Source organism: Microtus oregoni, unplaced genomic scaffold (assembly GCF_018167655.1).
Source record: "Microtus oregoni isolate MIOR12 unplaced genomic scaffold, Mior012 000009F_ref0000495, whole genome shotgun sequence".
NCBI classification, from domain to species: domain Eukaryota; kingdom Metazoa; phylum Chordata; class Mammalia; order Rodentia; family Cricetidae; genus Microtus; species Microtus oregoni.
In genome coordinates, this window is record NW_024543068.1 from 21,076,809 (window position 1) to 21,103,015 (window position 26,207).

The 26,207-nt window shown below is 45.2% G+C and overlaps 1 protein-coding gene across 2 annotated transcripts in view; it reads right to left on the reverse strand.

Annotated features, from left to right (window-relative positions):
• The window catches only part of Syne2 (spectrin repeat containing nuclear envelope protein 2), a 135,599-nt gene that overhangs the window by 48,715 nt on the left and 60,677 nt on the right, over positions 1-26,207 (reverse strand). For both annotated transcript variants that reach the window (XM_041658050.1, XM_041658049.1), the window contains exons 28-41: positions 24,428-24,601; positions 22,909-23,040; positions 19,112-19,308; positions 18,227-18,359; positions 16,838-17,020; positions 16,218-16,364; positions 14,484-14,660; positions 11,197-11,352; positions 7,547-7,699; positions 5,869-6,039; positions 5,329-5,459; positions 3,748-3,952; positions 1,629-1,808; positions 717-845 (exon numbers count right to left, since the gene is read on the reverse strand). In XM_041658050.1, the coding sequence (XP_041513984.1) occupies positions 717-845; positions 1,629-1,808; positions 3,748-3,952; positions 5,329-5,459; positions 5,869-6,039; positions 7,547-7,699; positions 11,197-11,352; positions 14,484-14,660; positions 16,218-16,364; positions 16,838-17,020; positions 18,227-18,359; positions 19,112-19,308; positions 22,909-23,040; positions 24,428-24,601 (2,268 nt within the window). The remainder of the gene's footprint in view (positions 1-716; positions 846-1,628; positions 1,809-3,747; positions 3,953-5,328; positions 5,460-5,868; positions 6,040-7,546; positions 7,700-11,196; positions 11,353-14,483; positions 14,661-16,217; positions 16,365-16,837; positions 17,021-18,226; positions 18,360-19,111; positions 19,309-22,908; positions 23,041-24,427; positions 24,602-26,207) is intronic.

The window sequence follows — 26,207 nt, forward strand, 5'->3', positions numbered from 1 at the left end:
TCTCTCCAGCTGCCACAGTCTAGGTCAGGAACAACAACGTCTTCGGGTTTTAGCTTTGAGGCCCGTCTTGTCTGGAAAGCAACCACTCAATCCCGTCCTCATAGCGCAGAACCCTCATGGGCAATGCATAAGTGGAAGAATGACTGGGCTTAAATAGAATTTTGTTTACAAAATTAAAAGGTGGCCTGGGTTTGGACAACATGCTGTCACTGATAATTCCTCACTAAGGTTATAAATACTGATCTTTGGGCGTCTGCAGGGTCCAGGATGCTTTAGTTCCTTTGTTTATCTTACGTTAATTATATAAAATCACTAAGGTGATTAAAAAGAAAAAAAAATGCCCAATTTCAATTGACTATTTTATATTTGATCTTCAAACTATCCCAAAAAATCCAATTAATCACAACAGAGCCTTCCTTGAATATGTGGGTTCCAAGAAGCTGGTTCATAATGATCTCAAGATAAAAACACCTATAGACAGTACATACATATCAATAATACCGCTATACTAATAATTGATTATTGAAACAGAGCGGGGATGAAAGGGAAGTGAAGGACTGAGCTCATGAATTAATCAGGACGCAGATGAAAGGGAAGTGAACGGCTGAGCTCGTGAGCTAAGGTGCGAGCAGATTCTTGCAGTAGTAATTAGCTTATTGTTTTTTTTAACCCAATGGAAAAGCTAAGCCCCTAAGAAAGACACATATTGTCAATACCAGGAACGATCCAGGAACTTCTTTTGTCTCTTCATGGTAAAGCTTATTCAAGTTTTCTTCCTCGTGCATAATAAGATCCTTTAAATAGTCCAGCCGGTCCCCAAAATCCTTTAATTGTGCCAGAACAATCTGTAAAGAGATATTTTCATTAGAATAATTTCAAGAGTATGTATGACAGAATGAAGCAGAGCATTCCTGGCTGCTAAGAGTTCAAGTTATTTTCCCTTCCAAATTTCACAGAGGTCTGCAAAGGCCCTGGGACTTCATTCTGTGGCTTTGGTCTTCCTAGACCAGTTCCACACAGGGAAGGGAGTATTCTGGTCCCTTTGTACTACTACTTAAAGTTTTCTCCTTCCTGATGATACTGAGACAATAGTAGAGATTTGTGGCTGTCTATGTAGTTTGCACTCTACAACGTGGGAAAATAATGGGGATTCCAGCAGCCACGCCTATGTCTCAATTACTCTACTTGGAAATCCAGATAACAGCCCAGCAATGGTGGTGCACGCCTTTAATCCCAGCACTAGGGAGACAGAGGCAGGTAGATCTTTATGAGTTTGAGGTCAGCTTGGTTTACAGAGCTAGTTCCAGGATAGCCAGGGCTACACAAAGAACTTTGTCTCAAAAAGCAAAGCAAAACAACCCCCCCCCCCCGCCCCAAAGAAATGCAGATAATGAGACTGAACGGGGTATGAAGCAGACTGCTTGTAAAATTAACATCGTCGACAAAGAAGAAATGGCCATTTCAGAGCTAGCCCTTGCCCATGTGATTAAGCAAGACTATGTTTGGGAGGCCTTCACCCTCCAGCTTCCCTAAGGTGCTGTGCAAACAGCACAATCGCTTCATAGGATTCAGCGGTGGCATGAGAATGCGCATAAGCACCACTCAAACGGAAGAAGAGCAAGGCGAACCTCAAATTCATTGGATTTCGCCAGCAGCATCTTTTCCAGATAGGCCGCTGTCTGGAGGGAGTGCAGCTGTTCAGAATGGAGCCCAAGGGTGCTGGGGTCTGCGGGCTGTGGGAGCTGGTCCAGGAAGGTGGAGTTTGCAAGGAAGGCCTCTTTCGTCTCCAGTACATCGTGCTGGAGCTCCTGGGGAAGGAGAAAGGACGACAAAATGCGGATTCCCCCCAATCCACAGTCCCCAGCCCCTGCCACTGTGCTTCTATAAATTTGGTGTGGCTGCTGTCTATTTTAAATAGCAGAAAAACTTAAACTTTTCTGAAGATGATGTATCTTCCTGGTGCCGCTCTGAAATTTGGCAGTTTAGAGACGAACCTCTCATTTCCACTGCTGGCTCCAAGTCCCAGCAGCTGAATTGAATCAAGACGACTTGTGTGCTTTGTGTTTCTAATTATCCAATACTTAAGGGATGGACTTTCAAATCAGCTCAAGAATCACTACAGGCTGTCCCTTGCCGGTGACGATATATCCCAATATAAATGGATGCATGTAGCATCTGCAGCGTCTCTCTAAGAAGGCAGACGGCAGGCTACTCTAAATCTGTTGCTCATTTTTGATTTGATCTAGGTCACATGATATGAAATATATCTTGCTAGCTAAGTTACATACTATGGCACATTCATGTTCGGGGTTTCCCCTCACAGTCCTGCAAAGACAGCACAGCTGAAACTGCTCTGCTCTTACAGCCTAAAAACCATGATCCCCCCAAAAAGCCATCCTCACACGGCACCAAGTCCAGGTTTGGTATTTCTGATATATGTGAGGGCATGAGTGAGTGAGTGAGTTGTCCACCTTGTTTATTATTTTGAGTCACAGTCTCTTCACCGGCTGAGGCTTACTGACTTGGCTAGGCTGACAGGCCAGTGAGCCCTGCTATGTCCACTTCTACAGCACGGGGATTTCAATAGCCACACTTGGCTTTGGATTGAATTCAGGTCCTCATTCTTGTGGCGAGTATTTAATCCACTGAGCCATATCCCCAACTCTCCTCCTCCTCACCACCAGCACCACCACCACCACCAAGACTTTCTTGTTTCAAATTATGTGTGTTGTGCTGACTAGTGTTTTGTCAACTTGACACAAGCTAGACTCATTTGGGAAGCAGGAACCTCAACTGAGAAAAAGTGTCCTCACTACACTGGCCTGTGGGAAAACTTGTAGGACATTGTCTTAATTAATGGCTGATCTGAGTTGGCCCAGTTCACTACGGGTAGTGCCACCCAGTGGTTATACATGACAGGTTGAGCAAATCATGAAGAGGAAGCCAGTAAGCAGCGTGCCTCCATGCCTCTGCTTCAGTATTTGCCCTGCCCTGAGTTCCTTTGTTGATAGGCTGCCATACGTAACTATAACCTGAAATAAACCCCTTTGTTCCCAAGTTGCTCTTGGTCATGGTGTTTTATCACAGCAATAGAAACCTTAGTTAAGACATGTACAAACGTTCATGTGTGTGTGTGCGCACACCTATGTAGACCTTAGTTAAGACATGTACAAACATTCATGTGTGTGTGTGTGCACACCTATGTAGACCTTAGTTATGTACAAACGTTCATGTGTGTGTATGCACACCTATGTAGAGGTACTCATGGGAGCCAGAAGAAGGTGTCTGATCCCCACAGAACTGGTGTTACTGGTGACTGAGCTACCCAACCATGGATGCTGAGAGACAAACAGGTCCTCTGAAGAAGCAGTACTCGTTCATAACTGCTGGGCCATCTCTCTAGCCCCACCCACCCAGCCAGGATTATTTTTGAGTCAAGAGATTCTTTTATGATCACAACCAGGTGAGGTACCGTGGCTTCTATTTCGGATTTTGTACGTGGCTTTTGTTTAGGGGCTTAACTGCTAGAATAGAAGTGTAAACTTGGAAAGGGGTGGTGGCAGGACCCCCTCGATCCATCTGCCGTCTCGTTCTTCCAACCTCACGTTGCATCTCACCCTGTGTCTGACACAGCCAGCTCAGGACACCTGTCTGACTCCTTTTCTGTCCCTGTGGTCGGTCTCATCCCAAGGTCATGGCCACACCTTATGAGACCTGTCTTGTTGGCTGATGTGGCTCTGTACCCACCTTTATGTCCTGCAGGGCCGGGGGCAGGATGTCTGTCAGGTTGTTTCCTGACATATTGATGTTGGCAAGCTGCTGGAACTTGGCCTCCTGCTGTTGCAGCCGGGCTGCGGCTTCTGTGTGAGCATGGTGAGAAGCCTTCCAGAGCTGCAGCTGACTTCGGGCCTCCTGCAACTGGTCTGCGAGGTCCTGGTTCACCCGGGTCCACCTGCCAGAGTAAAGTTAACAATGCAACCCTCTTTCTATCTTCCCTGTTAGCAGAATTATATACACACACTCTACCAGAAAGTTAAAAGGAGAGTCCTATTTTTATTTTTATTTTTTATTTTTTGAGACAGTCTCTCTATATTGCCTTGGCTGTCCTGGAACTCACTATTGTAGACTAGGCTGGCCTCGAACTCAGAGATCCGCCTGCCTCTGCCTCCTGAGTGCTGGGATTAAAAGCGTGCGCCACCATGCCTGGCTTTTAAAAAGGTCTTTCTTACACTGTTCTTGTGTCAAACAAATTTATCGTGCAACTATAGAAATAATATTCCTTATTTTCAACTTAAAATAAAGGAAAAAAAATTATTTCATTTACACACTTTTTATCTTGCTTGTTTGTTTTCATTTACTTTTTTAAAAAAAATTTTCTATGTTATTAATAAAAAAAAGTAATAGAAAAGGCTAGCCAGGTGTAGGCTCATGATTGTAATCTCATCACTTAGCTTGATTCAGGAAGATCATTACAAGTTTTAAGCCAGCTGGGAATATACAGTGAGTTTTAGGTCAGCTAACAACTGAATGAGATTCTGTCGGGAGGGAGAAGATAGATGGGAAGGTGGATGGGGGAGGAGAAAAACCAGTTTCAAATGGTTGGACAAAACATTCTGCGGATCATCTGTTGCACTTGTGTGAAAGGGGCCAGCGATGTAGCTCAGTGATAGAGCATTGGTGCAGCACAGGCCAAGTCCTGGATTCAATTCCCAGCAACTCAAACAGCAGAAAACACCTCCAAAAAGAATGACCTCGTATGCTCAGCAATGACGCGAATCCTTTAACAGCAACAGTCTATGTGTGAGGGGGCCCTGAAACCAAATGCGAAGCTTGGTACGTTATTGTCCCCTCTTCTGCGGGGACGCGACGGAGACCTGAGGATGCCACGTCAGGGCATGGAATTTGCTGTCCTGTGTTCAATACTTTATTGAAAGCAGGTGTGCATGGAGGAAGGATTGGAAGCAGCCTAGCTTCTCCACATTGCCTCAGGGAAACTAAGTCACTTTCTAAGGGATGTTTTGACCATGCCCATCCCACCTTACCCTACAGACTCTCCACTCCCCATTGTTCCTGATGCTGATTTGGGGGTTCCTGAGACCAAACCTTGCTTTTAGAGGATGCACTCCAGAAGCGGCTGCATTAGGGCATGTCTAGCTCGGTTTTCCAAATGCTGTATGAGTCACACTACAGCTCTCATGACACTGAACCTTACACGATGAACTACACCCTCTAAAACAGAGCCACAAAGGACACCAGCCATCTTGGAGGAGTGAGAAGCCTTTAGAAGGCCTAAGGGTCAAGACAGCTGGTTGATCTTTCTGTGCATACCTTGAGTGAGCATCTTGGCATTTCTCTTTCATTATTCCAGCAATGGGGGGGCAGGAATCTTCGAGTCTGCCAATAACTTCCCGCAGCTTCTCCCAGTTCCCTTCCCTGCTCTCAGCTTCATCCTGAAGGGCCTGAGGACACAGAGAATGGCCAAGTTCAGATGCTGTGGCCGTCCCTCTGGAAGGTAGTGGCTTCCTGACACAAACATGTAGACCTTACAGGATGGTGACACACGATCAAGAATGGGAAGGACTGGCAAGGCCTTCCTTCCTCAAGGTTGAACTCAGAGTACTAAGTTATTAAACACACGACACTTGTCCATACATGCAATTTCACAAACCGTGAAAGTAAACAGACACAAAAAATCCAACATTTAATTCCTGTGGCCCACAGACCCAATTTTAAATAAAATTCCAAGATATGCCTTTGGTACCTCTCACCACCTTTTGCTTCTCTGCAAACAGCACTAAAGCACCTGCGTTCATTACTATGCTCGCTTCCACCTTCAACTTTTACCGCTGGCCGCACTGTTGGACTTACCTGAAGGCTCTGCACCTGGCAGTCCAAGGCCTCCCTGGACAAAACAGCAGGCTTGCTGTGCTCCATGGAGTATGCCAGCTGGGTTGTCGCCACGTTGGCCTCATCGTAGAGCTTGTCAAAGGCCTTCCACTCCTGTAGCGCTGACTGCGTGGAGGCCCTGAGCTGATGGACCTATGGGGAGAGCAGAAACTCCTATGACCATACATTCAAGCCCCTTAAGGAAGGTGCCGCCTGCAAATGCTTCCCCCATCCTTGAGGGCAGGAACCCACCATGTCCTATTTTCTCTTACTCCTGGTGGTAACCTAAACAAACAAGGTTAAGAAATCACTGAGTGGGCTCATTCCTAGGTCTCCCCACCCAGTAGCTTGTCTTTGCACCTCTCAGTGATGTTCTCCAAAAGGACCAAGTGATCATTTTCCATGAAGCCCAGCTTCTTTTCCCCTCTCTGGCTGTTTACGTTTCTAGCGTCCTATTTCGAAGGCCAGTCGTGAACATTTAGGTTGCTTTTTAAAGAGCTTTACAGTTGTGACTCTTATGTTTATAGCTGGTTCAAGTGAAATCCTGTATGAGGTACCGAGCCACCATTGTGCCACTCTTTTTTATGTTGATATCCGGGTGCCTAAAGGCACACTGTGAAAAAACTCCCCCTTCTCCCTGTGAATTAGCTTGGTAGTTTTGTTGAAAGGTCAGCTGGAAAGTTTATTTATTTACTTGGACTCTTGCATTTATCTGTGCCTCTCCTATGATCCTGATATCTGCATGCTTTATATACACTATCTTAATTCAATTTCCCCTCTGTATTTTCATGACATTATGTATTCATTACATTGCTGTTATCTGTTCGTGTGCATTTCCTGCACGGCCCGAGCTCCTTGAGGGTATGATTCCATTATTTTCTGCTTTCTCTTAACTCCTGCTGGCGAGCAGAGTAACTCAAACAAACAGGATTGACAAATGACTCAGGGAGCTCATCCCTATTTTCCCAGAGTCCCAGGGAAGGGATGATGCTTCAGGTTGCCTAGGGATTTCAGTCACACAGCTTGTCCCCCAATTCCCCCTAGGAGCAATGGTTGAAGGCAGATCTTAGTACATGGTGTATATACCCAGTGAGGATTCTGGAGGAAACACAAACGCATAATTGGCTGGCTTTCAGAGCATCCTCCCTGGGTGGGAGGGAAACGCCCTTGGCCAACCTCAGCTTTCTCTTCTGGTGCTCTTCTTTGCAGGGGCATCTCCCTTCTCTCTGCCCACCTCTGGTATTCTCCCTAAGCCCACCCTGCCCCCAGCTCCCGAGGCTAAGTGATATGGACCCCTCCCTTCCTGCTTGCTGCACCTCCTACATGCTGTGCTGCTTCTTCCTAACTGCTGCCGGGAGCTGACCTGGAAACACTGCCAGATGTTCAGCTGGCCTGAGTAACGGAGACATTTGTGCTTGCCTGAGTATGTTAGACAAAACAAAGATAGCCAAGAGGGTCTCCTGCCTGACAGTGCCCCATCATGATCTACAGCTTTGCCGCCAATTATTTAGGGCATGGACTTGAAACGCCTCTTTCCACTTCAGTGTGTCTCTCAGCAGCTCTCTGGTTTTTTTTAACAGGGGGCAAATCTCTGTGATAAGAGAACAGTAACAACAACAAGCGAAAAGACTGTCTGGGGAGACTGAGTGATGTCTCTTACCTGGCTGGTCACATTACTCTTCTTTTGAAACAGGTCATCAATCCCAGACGCCATGTCTTCTAGCAGCGGCATGTCTCCCCCCTCCAGAGTCAGCGAGCTTTGTCTCAGCTCATCCAGTGCTTTGGATTTCACGGCAAGTTGATTTTCTATGTCCTAGACAACACACACACACAAGCGTCACACTACAGAACAATAAGCAAACAGGAGTTTACTCTTTTCAAGTGAAAACTGCCGGTGGAGCACACAGGGAACACCCGCAACATACGTAACACCCGCAGCAGCGGCATTTTAAACATACTTCACTTTTTAAGACAGGGCCTTTGTCATGTAGCCCAGGCTGGCCTCAAGTTCACGAACCTCCTGCCTCAGCCCCCTGAGTGTTGGGATTATAGGCACGAGCCATCTCGGCCAGCCTCACAGATATTCTTTTTTTTTTGTTTTGTTTTTTGAGACAGGATTTCTCTGTGGCTTTGGGGCCTGTCCTGGAACTAGTTCTGTAGACCAGGCTGGTCTCGAACTCACAGAGATCCACCTGCCTCTGCCTCCCGAGTGCTGGGATTACCTCACAGATATTCTTAATTCAACTTTATATTCTCTATTTTAGGAGCGTCTAGGGAACAGGTTGTTGGCATAGGATGGAAGTCATGCGGGACAGATAGTCTTTGTCAGACAACTCCCCGCACTAGCAGTGTGGCCCAAGTCATCAGACCCCAAGTCCCCATTTCCTTAGCACCCAGGGCCATTCATAACTTGAATTTAATGAAACCACAAGCCGGAAGAAGGCGCTTGCACACCGCCAAGCAGCACTTAAACGACAGGAGCACGGTTCCTGCCTCTTCAGTTGCTTAACAACTTGCGGTCTTTTTGTATCTTCATCTATTAAGGCACTCAAAAAGCCACCCCACTGGCTCTGCGGCTCATCGCACGAAGGTGAGGCAGGAGGATGGCTATGAGTTTGGGGCTAGTCTGGTATATACAGTGAGATCCACAAAGGTGATTCTCACGTTTGGAAGTGGGCCTGGGCAGCCAGGGCATGAAGTGACAGAAACTCTGATCTCTGTATTCTTCCACACCTGCACATGGCTGGACCCTTCGCTTCAACAACACCCTGTGTGCGCGCGCGCGTGGGGGTCCTCGCTGGCAAGGGGCTGCGTTTCCCGGCGGTTGTTCTGCAGACAAAGGAGTACCTCGGAAGCTCGCTTTGCCAGCAGGACTCATAGAGCACCGCCCTGCTCACCCCTCCCCCACTCCTGCCCAGGAGCCACACTTTGTCCTTGTAATACGATGCCTCGAAATGTGTTTGAAAATGCTGAATCGCTGTGTCCTTCAAATTTCTAACCATCATCCATAAGATTTCTAAGAGTAGCTTCCAGCAACTCGCCATGTTTCCTCTACAGTGCAAGGACGGTTCTGTAAGAGGACTACTTAGCAGGGAGCTGAGAGGAAGTATCAACACACAAACACACTTTTTTTTTTGGATTTTCGAGACAAGGTTTCTCTGTAGCTTTTTTGGTTCCTGTCCTGGAACTAGCTCTTGTAGACCAGGCTGGCCTCGAACTCACAGAGATCCGCCTGCCTCTGCCTCCCCAGTGCTGGGATTAAAGGCGTGCGCCACCACCGCCTGGCTTACAAACACCACTTTTACAGCAGACCACAACCGATAGTATAAATAATAAGCTTGGCCGTACTAGCACACCAGCCCTCCCCTACAAGCATCTGCTCTTGCTTCTCCTCCTCGAAATAACACGGACTGGGCCCAGCCCTCCTGCAGCCCACCCTTGTATCACTGGAACCTTCTGGTACTTCTTTACGTATGCCAGCTCCCACCTCACCCAAACGCTAATCATCTTCCTTTAAATCCTGATTTGCAGCGCGAAACATTAGGTGAAATGAAGAGACTTGCTAATTACAGAGCTTCCCGAGAAGCTAACTCCAGCCTGTCTGTGAGAAACAGTGTTAAATACCTTTGAAATCTCCCAATTCCCAAGGCTGGAGAGACAGCTCAGATGTTGAGAGTGCCCACCACTCTGGCAACGGACCCTATAGTGCGATTCTCATCACCCAGCTCTAGTTGGTATCTGATGCTGCTGGCCTCCCAGGCACAGGCATATTCACACACACACACACACACACACACACACACACACACACACAAATAAAATCATAAAGCAAATCTACGGAAGACTCGCTTAGGTCATTACTTTGCGACTCCTGGCAGCTTCCTGCAGAGGAATGTTGAGCCCCAGGCAGATGCTAAGGTAGAGAGGAGAGTGGGAGTGGAAACAGGAAGTGGCCTTCAGAAAGGACCTCCTAGTTGCTGCTCTTTTTATTTCATGACGGGAGCTGCCAATAACCACAGAAGAACGGGACTTTGCCCCAACTTTCCAGCCCCAGAAGAGGCTAGTGGGGAGCTGATGTGGGAGTGTCATATATCAATCTGTTGATTTCATTGGTTAAGCAATAAAGAAACTGCTTGGCCCTGAAAGGTTAAAACATAGGTGGGAGGAGTAAACAGAACAGAATGCTGGGAGGAAGAGGAAGTGAGCTCAGAGACGCCATGCTCCGCTCTCCAGATGCGATAGCTCTGCTCTCTGAGACACACGCGATGAAGCTCCGACCCAGGATGGACGTAGGTTAGAATCTTCCCGGTAAGCGCACCTAGCTGTGCTACACAGATGATTAGAAATGGGCTAAATTAATATGTGAGAATTAGCCTAGAAGAGGCTAGATAGAAATGGGCCAAGCAGTGTTTAAAAGAATACAGTTTGTGTGTTGTTATTTCGGGCATAAGCTAGCAGGCGGCCAGGGTGCTGGGGACGCAGCCCAGCCACTCCTATTACACCAGGGAGCTAGGCTGGTGGGGAGCCTTCCCACAGCAAAGGCAGAAGCAGCACTGGCCCTCTGCAGCCATGGTGACAAGTGACCTGTGACTGGGGCATGACTAGCTCTGGTTGCGCTTCCAAGGATGGGGCCACACCTTGGCGAGAGTTTTGAGGGTGGCGTGACCTGGCCAATGGATAAACGCCCTTATACCCAAGTGTGACCGGGTCCAAGGGACAAGTGGTCCTTCTAGACCACTGTACACAACAGGTGGCAGAAAATGATCTTCTTCGGGCAAAGTGCAGAAGGCAAGACTAAGCATAATGGAAACATCCGAGTCATTTTGCCAACGCTGGGCAAAATAATAAAAAATACAGATGGGAAGGCACGGAAGCCAAAATTCCCCGGAAATGTTTCCTTTCCTTAAAAGTGACATTCAAACCTCATAAAAAGCAACAAAGACCACGCAAGGGCCTTCTGCCTATGATTGAAAAAGTATCACTTTACAATTATTTAAAACCCATGGACTCTTGTCTAACTTATACGAAAAAGTAAGTATGGTCATGCACCATACGCGTGTCGGCAATCCCATACTGCCCTGGCGTGTAGCAGGCAACCCCATCCTAGGTGTCTGTAAGTAGAGGCTGGGACAGCGTTCGCTAACCATGGACCTCTCCGATGTGTCCCTGTCACTAAGCAACGCATCACTGAGTGCGCAGGGGAGCTGGAGCAGCATCTCCAGGAACTACAGCATCTTTCCTCTTCCTCAGGACAGGTGTGGGCACTGTGTGGCCCAGACACCGGGTGGGCAGGATGCTGCCCCTCCTCACCTGGCAGTCCAGGAGGAGCTTCTCCATGGAGATGGCACTTTCGGGTTTTTGGAGTATCTTCAACTTCTCTTCCTGTGCCTCCAACCAACTGTTCAAATTCTGTATTTTGTTTTCATTCTCGGTGATACTTTCCAGAAGTTGTTCCAAATGTTGTATCTGTATGTGATGGAGAAAAAAATGTTACGAAGGAAAATTTACTTTCATCTCTCTTCTTAAAAATGTGTGACAGTTCGCATGGGAATGTCCCCCATAGGCTCTGGTGTTTGTAACACCTCGCTCCGAGATGGTGGAGAGGTTTTGGGAGATGTAAGCGGTGTGGTCGTGCTAGAGGAGCGGGCTTTGAAGCTATACAGCCTCACCCTACTTCCAGTCTGCTCTCTCTGCTCCTGGCTTCCTGTTAAAAACATGGTCTCAGCCGGGCGGTGGTGGCGCACGCCTTTAATCCCAGCACTCGGGAGGCAGAGGCAGGCGGATCTCTGTGAGTTCGAGACCAGCCTGGTCTACAAGAGCTAGTGCCAGGACAGGCTCCAAAGCTACAGAGAAACCCTGTCTCGAAAAACTAAAAAAAAAAAAAAAAAAAAAAAAAAAACATGGTCTCTCAAACTGGGTGGCAGTGGTGCACGCTTTTAATCCCAGCACTCAGGAGGCAGAGGCAGGTGGATTTCACACTAGAGAGAGAGTTCCAGAATAGGTTCCAAAGCTACACAGAGAAAACCTGTTTTGAAAAATCAAAAAAACAAACAAACCCAACCAACCAAACAAAGAAACAAAACCCAGTGATCTCTTGGTTTCTTGCTCAGGTCACCATGCCTTCCTGTCATGATAGGCTCTTCTCTCTCTGGAACTATAAGCCCAAATAAACTCTCCCTTATATAAGTTGACTTGGTCATAGTATTTTATCCCAGCAACAGAAGAATAACTAATACAAAATGTAAATAGCATTATGTGGTTAGCTAATTTTATTTTGCTACAGGATTTGCATCCTTTTGAAATGAAAAGATAACTTGGTTTCTTTTAAAAGTTGTTAAATATTTTACATAACAAAAATGAACTGGTCATTCTGGAATGAAGATTTGTAAGTCAAAATAACTCCTCTCTATGAAAAACAAAAACACATTTTTTTTTAAAAAAAATAAAACATAATCTGTTGAGAGAGCTAACTGCTCTGGAGTTTCATAGTATCTATGCCAAACAAAATTATGTTTCTAAACTTCAATATTTTTTATTATATCCTTCATTAACACTGGTATAGTTAAAGGAAGTTTTCTTCTTCTGACTCTCTAGAGTTGCCTAACAATTATTTTCTTTAAATTTTTTTTAGCCTTATTGACTTATTGTATGTGTAGGGATGTTCAGCCTGCATGTATAGATGCACCGTGTATGTCTGGTACCTGCAGAGGTCTGACGACGTCATCAGATTCCCCTGGGACTGGAGTTACAGACAGCTGTGGGCCACCGTGTAGGTGCTGGGAACAGAACTTGAGTCCTCTGCCAAGAGCAGCCAGTGCTTTTAATCACTGAGCCATCTTTGCAGCCCTGCTTAGCAGTTTCTTGATAGACATCGATAGGCCATCAACATCTCAAATAATTCAACAGTTTAACAAGACAGGTTATTTTCTAGTTCTGATTCTTATTTGTAATACAATTTCATTATGTAATCACGGTATATACAAAGTTTTATTCTTCTTCTGTTGGTCTGCAAGCTCACCGGGTTGAGACATACCCAGCCAGGTGAGCCTTTAGTCTCAGAACTCAGCTGGTAGATCTGGGAGTTCAAAGCTAACCTGGTCTATATAGCAAGACCCTGTCTCAAAAAACATAAAATAAAAAAATAAAAGATCTCTTCTTAGATGGACACAGTATCACTTGATCAATTGTTCTAAGGTTGGAAATTAAGGCCCTGTACATTTTTGCAAGTATAAATAATACTGAGAACATTTGGTATACTTCTTTTTGGGAGGACTATCAATCCACTTAAAATGACTGTCTAAGAACTACACTGGATGATTAAGGGATCCAATGAAATTTTAGATTTTTTTTTTAAAAACATTCCCAATATTTTTCAAAGAAATTTTAGGTCATTCCCACACCAACAGTGTAGCTTTGGGTTTTATTTTGCTAACTAATTAGCTCTATGTCCTATAGTGTTTGTTTTGGGTGTCTGAGGATTAAGATGGATACATTTCCATTTTTATTTGTTGTGGGATATTTGTACACCGTGTGAAGGTGTAGTGCTGTGATTAGTGTAAAGCCTAACGGCCAATAGCGAGGCAGGAGGTGTGGGCGGGATTTCCGGGAGACAGATAGTAAGGAGTAGGAGATGAATCTAGGTGTCAGACACAGACACCAGGAGACACAGAAGAAGCAGGAAGTGCGCGTATCGCACTTCCTGCAGTACGTGACAGAATGCAGATGAACAGAAATGGGTTAATTTAAGTTATAAGAGATAGAAAAAACCAAGTCTAAGTGAAGGCCAGATTTTCATTATTAATAGTAAGTCTCCGTGTCATTATTTGTGAGCTGGTGGCCCAAAGGAGTGTTCAACTATGTTTATCTATTAACTAGATTTCTTCTTTTTTATTTTCTTGACTTTTCGAGACAGGGCTTCTCCGTGGAACAATTCTGGCTGGACCAGAACTCACTCTGTAGACCAAGCTGGCCTCGAACTCACAGAGATCTGCCTGCCTCTGCCTCTTGCATGCTGCGATTAAAAGTGTGCCACCACCGCCTGGCTTAACCAGAATTTCTGATTTTGAGAACTATCAAGTTGTTCATCTATTCATGTACTTGAAAATTTAAATAGGAATCTTAATTAAATAAATACACTTGTGTGCTTTTATTTTAATACAGAAAAGAGATGGGGTATTTGTTACTATTCTCATGAACAAGTTTTCTCCACATTTCATGAGTCGCGCAGTGGAAACCCGCCGCGCGCATTTCTTTTTTCTTGTTCAGTCATCTCAAAGATGAAACTGCTTTGTCCCTTTGGACATGTTTCCACAGAAAATGCCAAACTCTCTGATCTTTTGGTGGCCTGACATATTCCTTTTCACTTGCCCAACTTTATTTCCCCAGGAAATCTCAACAGAACCGCAAGCGTCACTCTCTTCCTCTGTTGCGTGCACCCACGGGAAACGCGCAAGCGCGGGGTTTTACAGGGGCTGCAACTGGGGCGGTTAGGAGGCTTCAGAACGCATATCAGCTTTCTGAAGAGCGCGTAGGAGCTCTCAGCAAGGGGCATTTTGCAAGGATGAATTCAATCATCCAAGGGTGACTACAGGACACACCTTTCTATTCAGGGTTCCGTGCACTCGGTGCCACTGGCGGTTCATCTCCCCCAGGTGCTCGGCAAACTCCGTCCTTTCATAGCGCTTGCTTTCGACATCGCAGGTGCTTAGCTGAAGCAGTGACTGGTTAACGAAGTCAACTATCCATTGCTTGTAGTCCATCTCCATTCTGAACTCCTAAAACACACGGACAAGCAAAATGAAACACCATTGTCAGGGTGGAAGGCCATCACACAAACTGTATTGTTCATATGGCTGGACTCTAGGGGGCGCGATCCCACCGTCGGAAGCGCCTCCCGCTTTCCCCACCTTCCGCGGGGTCAGAGTGGTTGCTCTATCTGCAACACATTCTTAGGCACAGCGTGACTCACTTCCCTTTGAACACACTGGAAACTGCACCACATAATGGGAGCTGCTCTCTGTACTGGGCTAGCAGGTCCCTGGTCTGACAAAGAGAAGTTGCCTGAGAGTTATGTGAGATTCTGAGCCATTTGACAACTCAAGGTACAACAGGACAGAAAGCAAAAGGGTCTGTCACACCTATAGAGAACCTGGCCAACTTAGGCAGCTGTACTATCCCTTGGTGACAACGGCCTTCTATGGTTATTTTGTTCTATCATGGCTTTAAGTTCTACCCTGATCCTAAACCCACCAAGGGTAACTATGTATCTGTCAAGCCTGTCATCTGTTGGGTTTTACTCAAGAAAGTTCTAGCTCTGCTAATGGAGACAGCCAGGAGGAAGCAAGTAGAATGTTCTAGTAACTGTAGCTTATGCAGACCTTTTGAAGATGCTACCAGGCATTCAAGCTAAGATGTGATGGTAGGTAAAAACCCAAATCAGGCCAGACGTGATGACATACACCTTTAATCCTAGTTCTTGGGAGGTAGAAGCAGACAGATCTCTAGGATTTGAGGCCAGCCTGGTTTACATAAGCAAGTTATAGGTCACCCAGGGCTACAGTGAGACCTGATCTTGCAAAGAAGAAAAAAAAATTCTGCCACACTCATTCTTGGCCAATAAGTGATTCATCTTCTGCCTTCCAGACACTAGCTCCATCACTGCCAGCTCTTTGAAGGCCACGCCCAGGCTCCTCATTTACCTGCCTGGCACACTCCTTGGCACACATGACTGTGTCTTGTTATATGCTCATGAAATCTCAAAATTCAGATCTGGAAGGACATAAACTTTTCTTTTCCTCGGGGACATTAGTGACCACTGCAAGCCAAACATTGGGGTATTTCTTCCAGGTGGGAATCTCAGTCAAGGCAGGGAAGGAAACAGGGACGAAGCTAAGCAGTGGTAATAGCACTGGAGCTAGAGAAAAGGTCACAGAGACAAGTCTGGCAGATTCATCTAACCGGGCAAGGAGACCTGGGGTGGAAGAGCCTCCGAAGTCATACGTGGATCAGAGTATGTGTAAAGCGGGTAGTGACATTTCAGACAGCAGGGGCAGCGTGCACCCAGCATGTGTGTGTGGGGGAAGGTGCCAGAAGGGGTGAGGCACCCAAGCTGGAATTGGTGCTGATGTGGTGGGTGAAAAGATGAGCTCAGGGAGTCCATTAAGAACTTGGATTGTCTTCCCTAGAGTAATTTGCCACTCCCTTCCCTTCCAGCCTCCTTCAGATCTGTTTCTCTTGATCCTATCTCACAGGTCTCTCGAGTCTGCTTTTCCCCTCTAAGTGACGTGCTCCCATATTCAGTGAAAAGGCCTCAGCCCCTGCTGTATAATTACCTTGAGCTTCTGCAGACGACTTTTGACTTGAGCCACAGAACGCTGGGAGAGCTCAGCGTCCTCGCCTGCAGCCTGAGGCTCCACAGCGTCCATCCAGCTGATCATCTCGGAGATGGCGCTGCGAGAAGGCAATTTCTCCATCTGAAGCTGCAAGGGCAGAACGATTTCCATTTAATTACCTGCCGTTAACCGGATGGATCAGGGCATCGCTAAGGAAGACACCTGCTTTGATAGACAGTCTTGCGACATGATTATGCAGATTAGCCATGAAGACAAACCCAGTATTAAAGTTTCAAACAAGCGACCCCCAAACAATATAAAATCCATATAAGCCAACTCAGTGGCACAGAGACAACCAAGAAATAAAGTAATTAAGCTTGATCTCTCTCGTAAGAAAGACCTCATTGGAGGAGAGTCTAGTAATTAAGACCTATATTCAGTAGTGTGTGTGTGCGCGCGTGCGTGCGTGCGTGCGTGTGTGTGTGTGTGTGTGTGTGTGTATGTGTGTGTGTTGGGAGCTAGGCAGTGTCAAAGAAAATGAGTGAGTTAGAAAGATAATTTTAAGAGTCGTGAGCTAACCAGTGCATGCTAATTTAAACACTATGTCTTTAGACACTTACCTGGTGAAGTTTCTCTTGAATGTCTGGAAGCTGGGTTATCAGCATTGTCCATTTCTGCTCGAATTGTGCCAGAGACGTTCTCAGTGTGGCTGTGTCTGCCTCCTTCAGGTGGAGAAGCTGGTTCCCAGTGCTCAGGACCGCAGACTTCAGGGAGGACTTCTCATCAACTTCCTTGGAAAATTCCTAGAAGAAACAGTTCCTAAGATCGGGTACTTTCAAAACCTAAGTACAGTCAGAGTAACTGTCTGCACTACCAAACTAAAGATGGTAAACGTCTACACACTCACACACTCACACACACACATACACATACATACATACACACACACACACACTCACACACACACACACACACACACACACACTTTACCTTCAGAGGCATCACAGATGCACTGGAGAACAAAGCACATGGAATCTCTAGCTCCTCTTAACTCAGAGGATCCATATTTTTAAAAATAGGTAAGTTCAGCCTGGAGAGATGACTCAGTGATTAAAAGCACTCATTGCTTTTTACAGGTTCAGGTCCTAGTACGCACATGGTGGCTAACAACCATCTGTAATTCCAGTTCCAGGGGATTTGGTGTCTTCTTCTGACTTCCAAAGTATCAGGCGCGCGCGCACACACACACACACACACACACACACACACACACACACGGTGCACATCCATACATGCAGGCAAACCACTCATACTCATGAAGTTAGATTAGCCATGTTCAATGGCCAATTTGGCAAGAATCTGTGGAGTCCATATTAAATGAATTACTTGGAATAAATTTTCAAATAAGATATTTGAAGTCTTTCCTATGTATAGGTTCTTTCAAGAGCATTGAAAAAAACTTGTATTTTAATATTAAAGTAAGTAGCCATAGCTATAAAACAGAAGAGAGTAAAGACCAAGGGAAAATATTTCACATGTACTAACAAATTAATATAGATCCTATGCATAATTTTCTCTATTAGGAGGTTGAACCTCAGTGCCTGCACACTTATTAGGTGAGTGTTCCATCACTGAGCTACATCTTTGATCTGTAAGTTCATTTTGTTATGAAAGAAAACTTCCCTTGGTCAAAATAATAAAACTTGAAACATGAACAGAGAATTCTCACAGGAACTTAAAATCACACACCTGTTAACTCCATGAAATTATCCTAGAGGAAGGTAGTTTGAGGATTGGCTATTTTTTATTATTAATAAGACATGCCAGGTTTGAGCAAGCTTTACATTTACATAAATACTCTAGTCCATTAAATAGTAGCAGATAGCTCTAGGAACACATCTTGCTTGCATGCCTGACCTCTTACCCACAAACGGAGCAGAGATCATCACAGCAGCCTCTACATTTTTATTCTTGGTACTTATTTTTGACCAGTAGTGTAAGCAACTTACAAAAAACCTGTCGATGTTGCTTCTGATCGTATCCAGGTCCTGAGACACGTTGAGGGACTGTTCTTTCCAGTAATTCAATGTTTGCTGAGAAGATTCCAGCCATCTGGTCAGCTCATCCGAATCCCTGCTGTAACTATCGGGGGCAAAGCGAGAATGAAAATTAGAAACTCACTCCGGGGACGACAGGCACCGGTGTGTATAGTTCTTATCTTTATTGTTAATTTCCACGATTAGCACTATTACTAAAAAATCATGACATTTATGAGTATTCTATCATGTTTTATACCATGCCCCATGCCTATGGTCTTAGCATTTTCTAGAACTGTCTCCATTAGGGATAATCAAGAAGGAAGAAAGTCTATCCATCCACCATGACAGAGATCAGCTTGGCCATCAGTGTTCTCCAGTTCCTTGTTTACAGTGAAAATAAAACTAGCATTTGCCGATGGTGCTCAACAACACACTGCTGTTGGCTGCGCGCTGTAATAATTATTGTGTTATCTCATATGATGGAAACAGGCAACAGAGCACCATCTTCCTTGCAGCTTCTCAGCTTGTTTATTAGCTTAGAGCCTCTGCGAGGCAGGGATGAGTCTGAGGCTTAAATGTTTTCTATTCCCCCCATCATCCTCTGGTAGTTCAAGGTAACTCCAAGCGAGCACAACATGGCCTCCGAGGAAGTCAAAAGACTCAAAGCGCTCTATGAGCTAAAATTATTAAATGGTCTTAAACTTTTATTTTATTTATTTTTCTGTTTTGCAAGACAGGGTTTCTCACACGGTACGATGTGGTGGACCTCATACAACCTTGAGCTGACTACAGCGTCTTCCTAGAGTCTTTCTCTACAGCAGAACACGAGGCCAACCGATCTCTAAGGCAGCATACCTGAGGAGATGCTTAAGCAGGGTTTGTAGTCTGTGGAGCTCGTGGTCAATCTTCTTGTTGAGGGACAACCACTTCTCTTCTAGCTTGGTGATCTGGCCCTCCAGCTCAGGACAGCTCACAGATGCCGCCAGCTGTTTGCCTTCGTTCAAGGTCTGGCAGAGCCGCAAGTGCTTTCCGTCAATGTTTCTTTTTATTTGCTAAAAAAAAGTCACAGAATGAATTAATCTTAAGTAAAATCTGCTGATCTAACCTCTCTCTTTCTCTTTAGTAACACAGGGTCTTATTATATAGCCCAAGCAAACCTGAAAACTCACCATGTAGCCCAAGCTTATAAGCCTTCCAAACACTGAGATTACAGGCTGGCTCCAAACATCTGAACTAAGGGATCTTTCTGGCTCAGCCTCCTCAGTAGTGGGACCATTGGCACATCAACCACTCCAGGTTTCACACGGGCTTGGATTCATAATGTAGATTATTTTTCTAACTTTTTAAATTCTTTAATAATATTATTATCATTTTATGTGTATGGGTTCTTTGCCTGCATATATATCTGTGCCACATACATATGCCTGGTGCCAGAAGAAGGCATTGGGTGCCCTGGAACGTGAGTTACAAATGACTGTGAGCTGCTATAAGTGCTGGGAATCGAACCCAGGTCATCAGCAGCTAGTGCTCTTAACCACTGAGCCGAGCCTTCAGCTGACACAAAGATTATCTTGAAAATCAGGAAATTTTAGACAAAAATTACATAAAATCTAGAAATCAGGATTGCCAGTGTCTCTGTGAACATCATGAGATGTACAAACTCAGGGTCTAGATCCTGGTGTGCAGGGCCCTCTTAAGGGACCGCGATTCGCCATCCCTCCCATGTTAGTCCACACTCCCTGCTGTGGAGTCTCACAGATGGAAACTTAGCCAGGAGGGGGATAAACACGAAGATAATTATCTATTATTCACCAGACACGCAGACCAGGGGGAAGAACTCATTTGCAGATGCTTTTGATATGAGGACTAAGAGGGAGAAAAGAACTTTCCAATAAATTAACACAGCACATTATTAAGCCAACTTCACACGCACGTAAAATAAAATCTTTCAAAACTGCAAATACAATGACCCCCCGAAGAGAACTCTGTCTAACAGCAATTATCTCCATAGCTGGTTCAGCTAATGCCAAGTACCTGGTGGCTGGTTAATCTTTAGAAGAAAATTATTTCCAAAATAGAACTTTGGCTATTTTCCTATCAAAAAAGTGGTTACTTTTTCTTTTTTCTTTTTTTAATTTCTCTTTCTCTTCTATCCCTTTCCTAGCTATAGGCAAGGATAAAATGTTCAAAATCAATTACAAAATGCGCTGTCATTTTCTAAGCCTAGTTACTTGGCCATCATAGAATCTCTGAGATGCTCCTTATTGCTGTTTATTAACGTGTCTGTGTATACACAGCACATTTATAGCATCATAAGTTAACACATAGCACCTGTTCCTTCAGAGAAGGGAGATAAGGTTGGCCTCGAATGTAATGATCCTCCTGTCTCCACACCAAGTTCTAGGATTACTCAGCATGCACTACTATGCCTAGACATCAAACCCTGGGCAGGCTTCATGAATGGCAGGCAATGAACTCGACTAACTGAGCTATATCCCTAGAGCCCTCTGAGGGCTTTGATGCCTTTATTCTAGAGAGAAAAGGCATGCTGGCCAGATGGAGCTCCACACAGCTTCTGAAGACAGATTTGTCCCTGTTCAGGGGCTGCACAACTATGGTCTTCATTCTATGGCCCAGACTCCACCAAACAACCACATTGGGTGGACACCTGGACCTCTGTGACTCCAAGGGACTATGAATGGCCCAGAGAAGTCCACAGTGAGGTGCAATTTGAGGGATATATTTTAGGATGAAGAATTTGTTCAGGCTGGGTAGTGGTGGTGCACTCCTTTAATCCCAGCACTTGTGAGTCAGAGTCAGATGGTTATCAGTGGGTTCAAGGCCAGCCTGGTCTACAAAGCAAGTTCCAGGACAGCCAGGACTGTTAAACAGAGAAACCCTGTCTCAAGCAACAAACAAAAAATTTGTTCTGAAGGCTTAGAACAATTGTTTCTTTGAAAATAGCTTTCAGGGATTGGGTAGGAAACTCGTTTGTCATGCATACATGAGAACCCCCAGCACCCATATAAAAGTAGGTGTGGGCGAATGCACCCACCCCAGCACTGGAGTCGCGGGAAAAGGAAGACGGTCAGCTGAGGCTCACTGGTCATCCAGTCTAGCTGAAACGGCCAGTCCCAGGGTCAAAAGCAAGGGTCTGTCAGGCATGGTGGCACATACATTTTTAATTATAAATTTTACTTTACATTTATGAATGTTTTGTATGTATGGATGTGCACCATGTATATCCCTGGTCACTTCAGAGACCAGAAGAGGACATCAGATTCCCTTATGTTCCACGTCACCCCAAAAGATCCAGATGTATCTGACTGTGGATCTATATCAAGTACAAATACGGTGTCCCAACCCCAGGAAAATGTCATTCTCTCATACCGCCCCCATGTGAGATCTCACTGTGTATCCCAGGCAGTCTTCAAAGTCACAATCCTCTTATTTCAACCTCCAGAATGCTGGGATTACAGATGTGTGTGTCAACAAACCTAGGCCGAAGACTTTCTATAATACTGGAGGCAGGTAACAGAGCTCATGTGTCTCCTAGGCTATGTCCAGTCAGAATTATACTGTAAGTATAGTTAGAAGCTCAGCTTTATAAAATCCTTTCTATTCTCATCTTATTTCTACACTAATAAATAACAAACAGTGACTCTGAGTATTCAGCCATAGATGAGACACTGCTACTCCCACCCCAAGGCTCAGAGAACACGGGGGAGTAGGCGCAGGAAGAGCGTAAAAGAATGGAGGAGGAGGACGAGGTCTATGACATGCTGTCCTCTGGGACCGCTGCACACATGAACTCACAGCCACTGTGATGACCTGCATAAAACCTGCTCAAAATTCAGCCAGTTAAAAATTATGGCATGGGGCTGGAGAGATGGCTCAGTGCCTAAGAGCGGGTCCTGCTTTTACACTATATCAGAGCTCAGTCCCTGGTATCCATATGGAAGAGATTACAACTGCCTGTAAATTCAGATCTAGGAGATATGAGGTTCTCTTTTGGACCCCGCAAGCATTGCATGCACATGCAAACACACACACACACACACACACACACACAAAAAAAAAAAAAAACCCAAAAATAAAATCTGAAATATTTTTTTCAGCATGGAGCTGGGAGGGGCTTCCAAGGTCCTGCCCTGACCATGGAGCTATTGGCCAGTTAGTGGCTGCTGGGGGCGGGGTTTGCTTCTTAGGGTGTTGGTCACTGGCAAGAGGACCCCATATCCACATGGACTAATTAGTCTCAGTGGGTTATTTAAAAAGCAAATCAAAGAAATTGGAAGGGAGAAATAATAGGAATTGGGGAGAGTTGGAAGGAGGGAATAGGAGGTGGAAATTATTAAGACGAACTGTATACACCTATAAAATTTTCAAAGAATAATAATAATGAAAAGAAGCTAGGTCTTAGAGACAAGGTCACACATGGGCAATGGATAGAGCCAGTATCCAAGCCAAAGACTTCACCCCAATCTAGATTCATGCTTATGCTGAAGATTCCTCATCCTTCTGGATGCATCTATCAGTGGGTGGTCTGATAAAAATGTTTCAAGTCAACCATTGAGCATCGAAACCCAACGGCCTTGCTGGCACCCAAAGCACCGTAGACTGGTTCTGTCGTAAACTAGGAAACACGCTACCTGATACAATGAGATCCTTTCCAGCAATCTTTCTTCCGTCTCTTCCACCAGACTCACAGAGGGCAACGAAGACACAAGAACTTCCAGGTCCTTCTCAAGAGATGCGTAGTTGTCATCAAATTCTTCCCATTTCTGGACAACAGACACCAGGAGTCAGTTCCAGGGAAAGACAATCGTTAAGCCAAAAACAAACACTGAGACCAGAAGAAACGGAAATGTGGGCCCTGTGTAGACTCCGGGTGCACCTGAGAGGTGACATGGTATCAGGAAGAACTCTGTCAACAGCGGGACACAATCCCACTGTTTTTGAAAAGGAAAAGTTAATCCCACGGGTATTTGTATATACTAATGTACTTTATTAATATGTTTATTTGCTTGTAGTGCTGGATCAAACCCAGGGTCCCCGTAAGTGGGTAAGGGTTGTACCACCAAGGCATGCCTCCTGCCTTCACTAGAGCTTTATGCTAACCTTGGGAAGCCGGGCAATGGGATTAAAAGAAACACACAGCAAGTGGAGGTGTTATCTATCCTGAATGCCACTGTGAAGGCGCCACAATGTAAGGCAGCCTTGTTCTTCCTGGGAGAGGCAAAGACCTAATTGTGAAATGCCTTTTTTTTTTTTTTTTTTTAATTTAACAGAGGAAGCCTCCATCAGGTTATTCTTGCCTCTCTGATGCAGTCCCCAATTCTAGTGAACAATTGTTTTACTGAATTACCTGACACCTGCCTGAGCTCATGGGTGGTAGCAGTAGGGGGAGGGCCCTTGCCTTCTCCACCCCCATGACCATCTCTTTACCCTTAGTGCTGCCTTGTCCTAGCTCAGTGGTGCTCAGAACGCATCATCCTACCTCCCCGTATTTCCATGGTAGCCCACTGGCCGGGCTTCCTGAGCAGCTAAAGAACTGAGTTATTGACATTACGCATCGTCTCTTAGAAAAACAACCTTAGCAATTCTCCTTTCTACTCAAAGATCAGCCACTTGTCTTGTGGAGCACTCACTCGGTCCAGGAAAGCTTTTAAAACCACCATTACTTTAAAATCAATTGGACAACAAAACTAGAAAATAAATACTGTCACCAGGAAATAATACTGTGTTCATAACATGATAAAGTTGAGTATTTCCTTTTAAATTTTCCTTTATGGGTGGTTTTGTGAGTTAAGGGGAAAGCTTCAAGCTGAAAAGGACTCTCTATATATGTCGTTGACTTTTGTTTGAACTGAGGCTGAATTAGCACGGATGCATTTTCCCGACAGGACATGCATACCCAGTAGCTCTTAAAAGGAGCTTAGGCTGTGAACCATGGACTGTCTCATCCCATCCATGGCTGTCACATGCCTCCATGCTACCCATTCGCAGTATGACGAGTCCCAGCAGACCTCGCACAAAGTGGGGAGGAGACACAGCGAGGCCCAGCTCCGCCTTCCTTTCTGTTGCACCTCCAAGAGCTGCAGCTCGGATGCCCTCATGCCTGCAGTGGGTGGAACCCAGGAAGCCCAGCTCAGAGGTCATGTGACATACCTGCAGCACACTCTGAAGCTGGGAGCCTCGCAGGCAGGCCTCTTCCCCCAGAGCTCTCACTTCGGCCTCTTGTTCTGCCCCAAATCTCTCGCCCTTTTGCAACGATGGTGAAGACATTTTGGCCGAATAAGTTTGAATCAACAACATGTCAGCGACGAGCTTCTGGAAAAATCCCTGAAATATGGGAAAGGTTTCTAATATTTATTGTCAAACTGGGAAAATTATATAAAAGCCAAGCTACTTTAATTTGTTTACCCCAGTTCCTTTGACCAGCCTCCCTCCTGTACTGGGCGGTGACCCCAAGGCCTCACTCACACTAGCCAAGGGCTCTATGACTGAGATATGACTGGGTACCCACAGTTCTCTTTTACTGTTTTTTTTCAGGGAGGTCTCACTAAACTGTTTAGATAGGCCTTAGATTTGTGCTTCTCCTGCCTCAGTTTCCCAAAGCAGATGGTGTTATGGCCTGTGTCACTAAGCTTGGCTTAATTTTTTTTTTAAAAAAAATCCCCAGCCTCAGGAGGTCATAGAATGAATCACATGTATAGTGAACATATATACACAGTCATACATAGAATCAAACACATAGGCACATGAAAGGAACTAAAGTGGTCCAATCCCCGAGTCTCTAAAGAACAGATGGAATCTTAAAGAATTATAAAGATACACTCTCCTTAAGTAAAACTGCCACCAAATGGTCTATTTTAAGCAGCGACCATTAGTGTTAAATCAATTTCCTTTTCTGCTATGATCTTTCCGATTTAATTATTTTGAGTTTTAGAATGCTAGAAGGTGGTTAATAACTCAGGAGACAAACGGTCTTCAAATGATGTTCAGCGTGTGAGCCAGAGCATCCCACATCAACAGATGGGGCTCCTCAATCTGAGCGCCCACTGAGACTCAACACAATGGCCACGTGAGGGGAGTTTGCTAAGGGGCTGATTGGACTTCTTTCAGGAGGCTATTCTTCACCCAGTGACTCCATTTACCCGGCTGCTTCCTCTAGTTGTTTGAAGGGGCCCCTTAATTGTAAGAACCTCTTCTACCCCTAGAAGTGGACAAATACATAGAAAGCTTGTAAAAGTATCAGACAAGGGGCCAGCGCACACTGGCATGTCCCACCTGCAATCCATGGGCCACACGAGGCAGGACATAGCCACAAACACAGCGCAACATAAAATCCTAAACTCATTTAAAACATATGATTTAGCGGGGAGAGGGCTGATTATTTCCTGGTTCTTGAGTATGAGCTTTGCTGATGTCAATGTGATCACAACTCATTTAAAACATATGATTTAGCAGGGAGAGGGCTGATTCTATTTCCTGGTTCTTGAGTATGAGCTTTGCTGATGTCAATGTGATCACAATGTCAAAAGGTTGAACTCTACTGTGAGGGTGACTATGCTCTCTGTCTGTCTGTCTGTCTCTCTGTGTTTTAAGACAGGGCCTTACAAAGTAGTCCTCCTGGAATTTGCTATGTAAGCCAGGCTGGCTTTGAACTTACAGAGATCTTCCTGCCTCTACTTCCCGAGTGTTGGGATTAAAAGTCTGCACAGCCATGCTGGGTAGATCAAGAGAATTTTGTATAATGAAATGAATGGAAAATGAGAGGCCTAATTAAAGCATTAGATTATAAGCCTTCCTTTTGATTCCAGTTCTCAGGAAGGCCTTTCCTAACCTCCCTAAGTCAGTATCTCCTATTAGAAGCCCTCAGAGGATGAAGATACTTTTAATTGTAGATTTGCTTAAGGAGTTGTTGATAAACTGTCTGCCTTCTCAA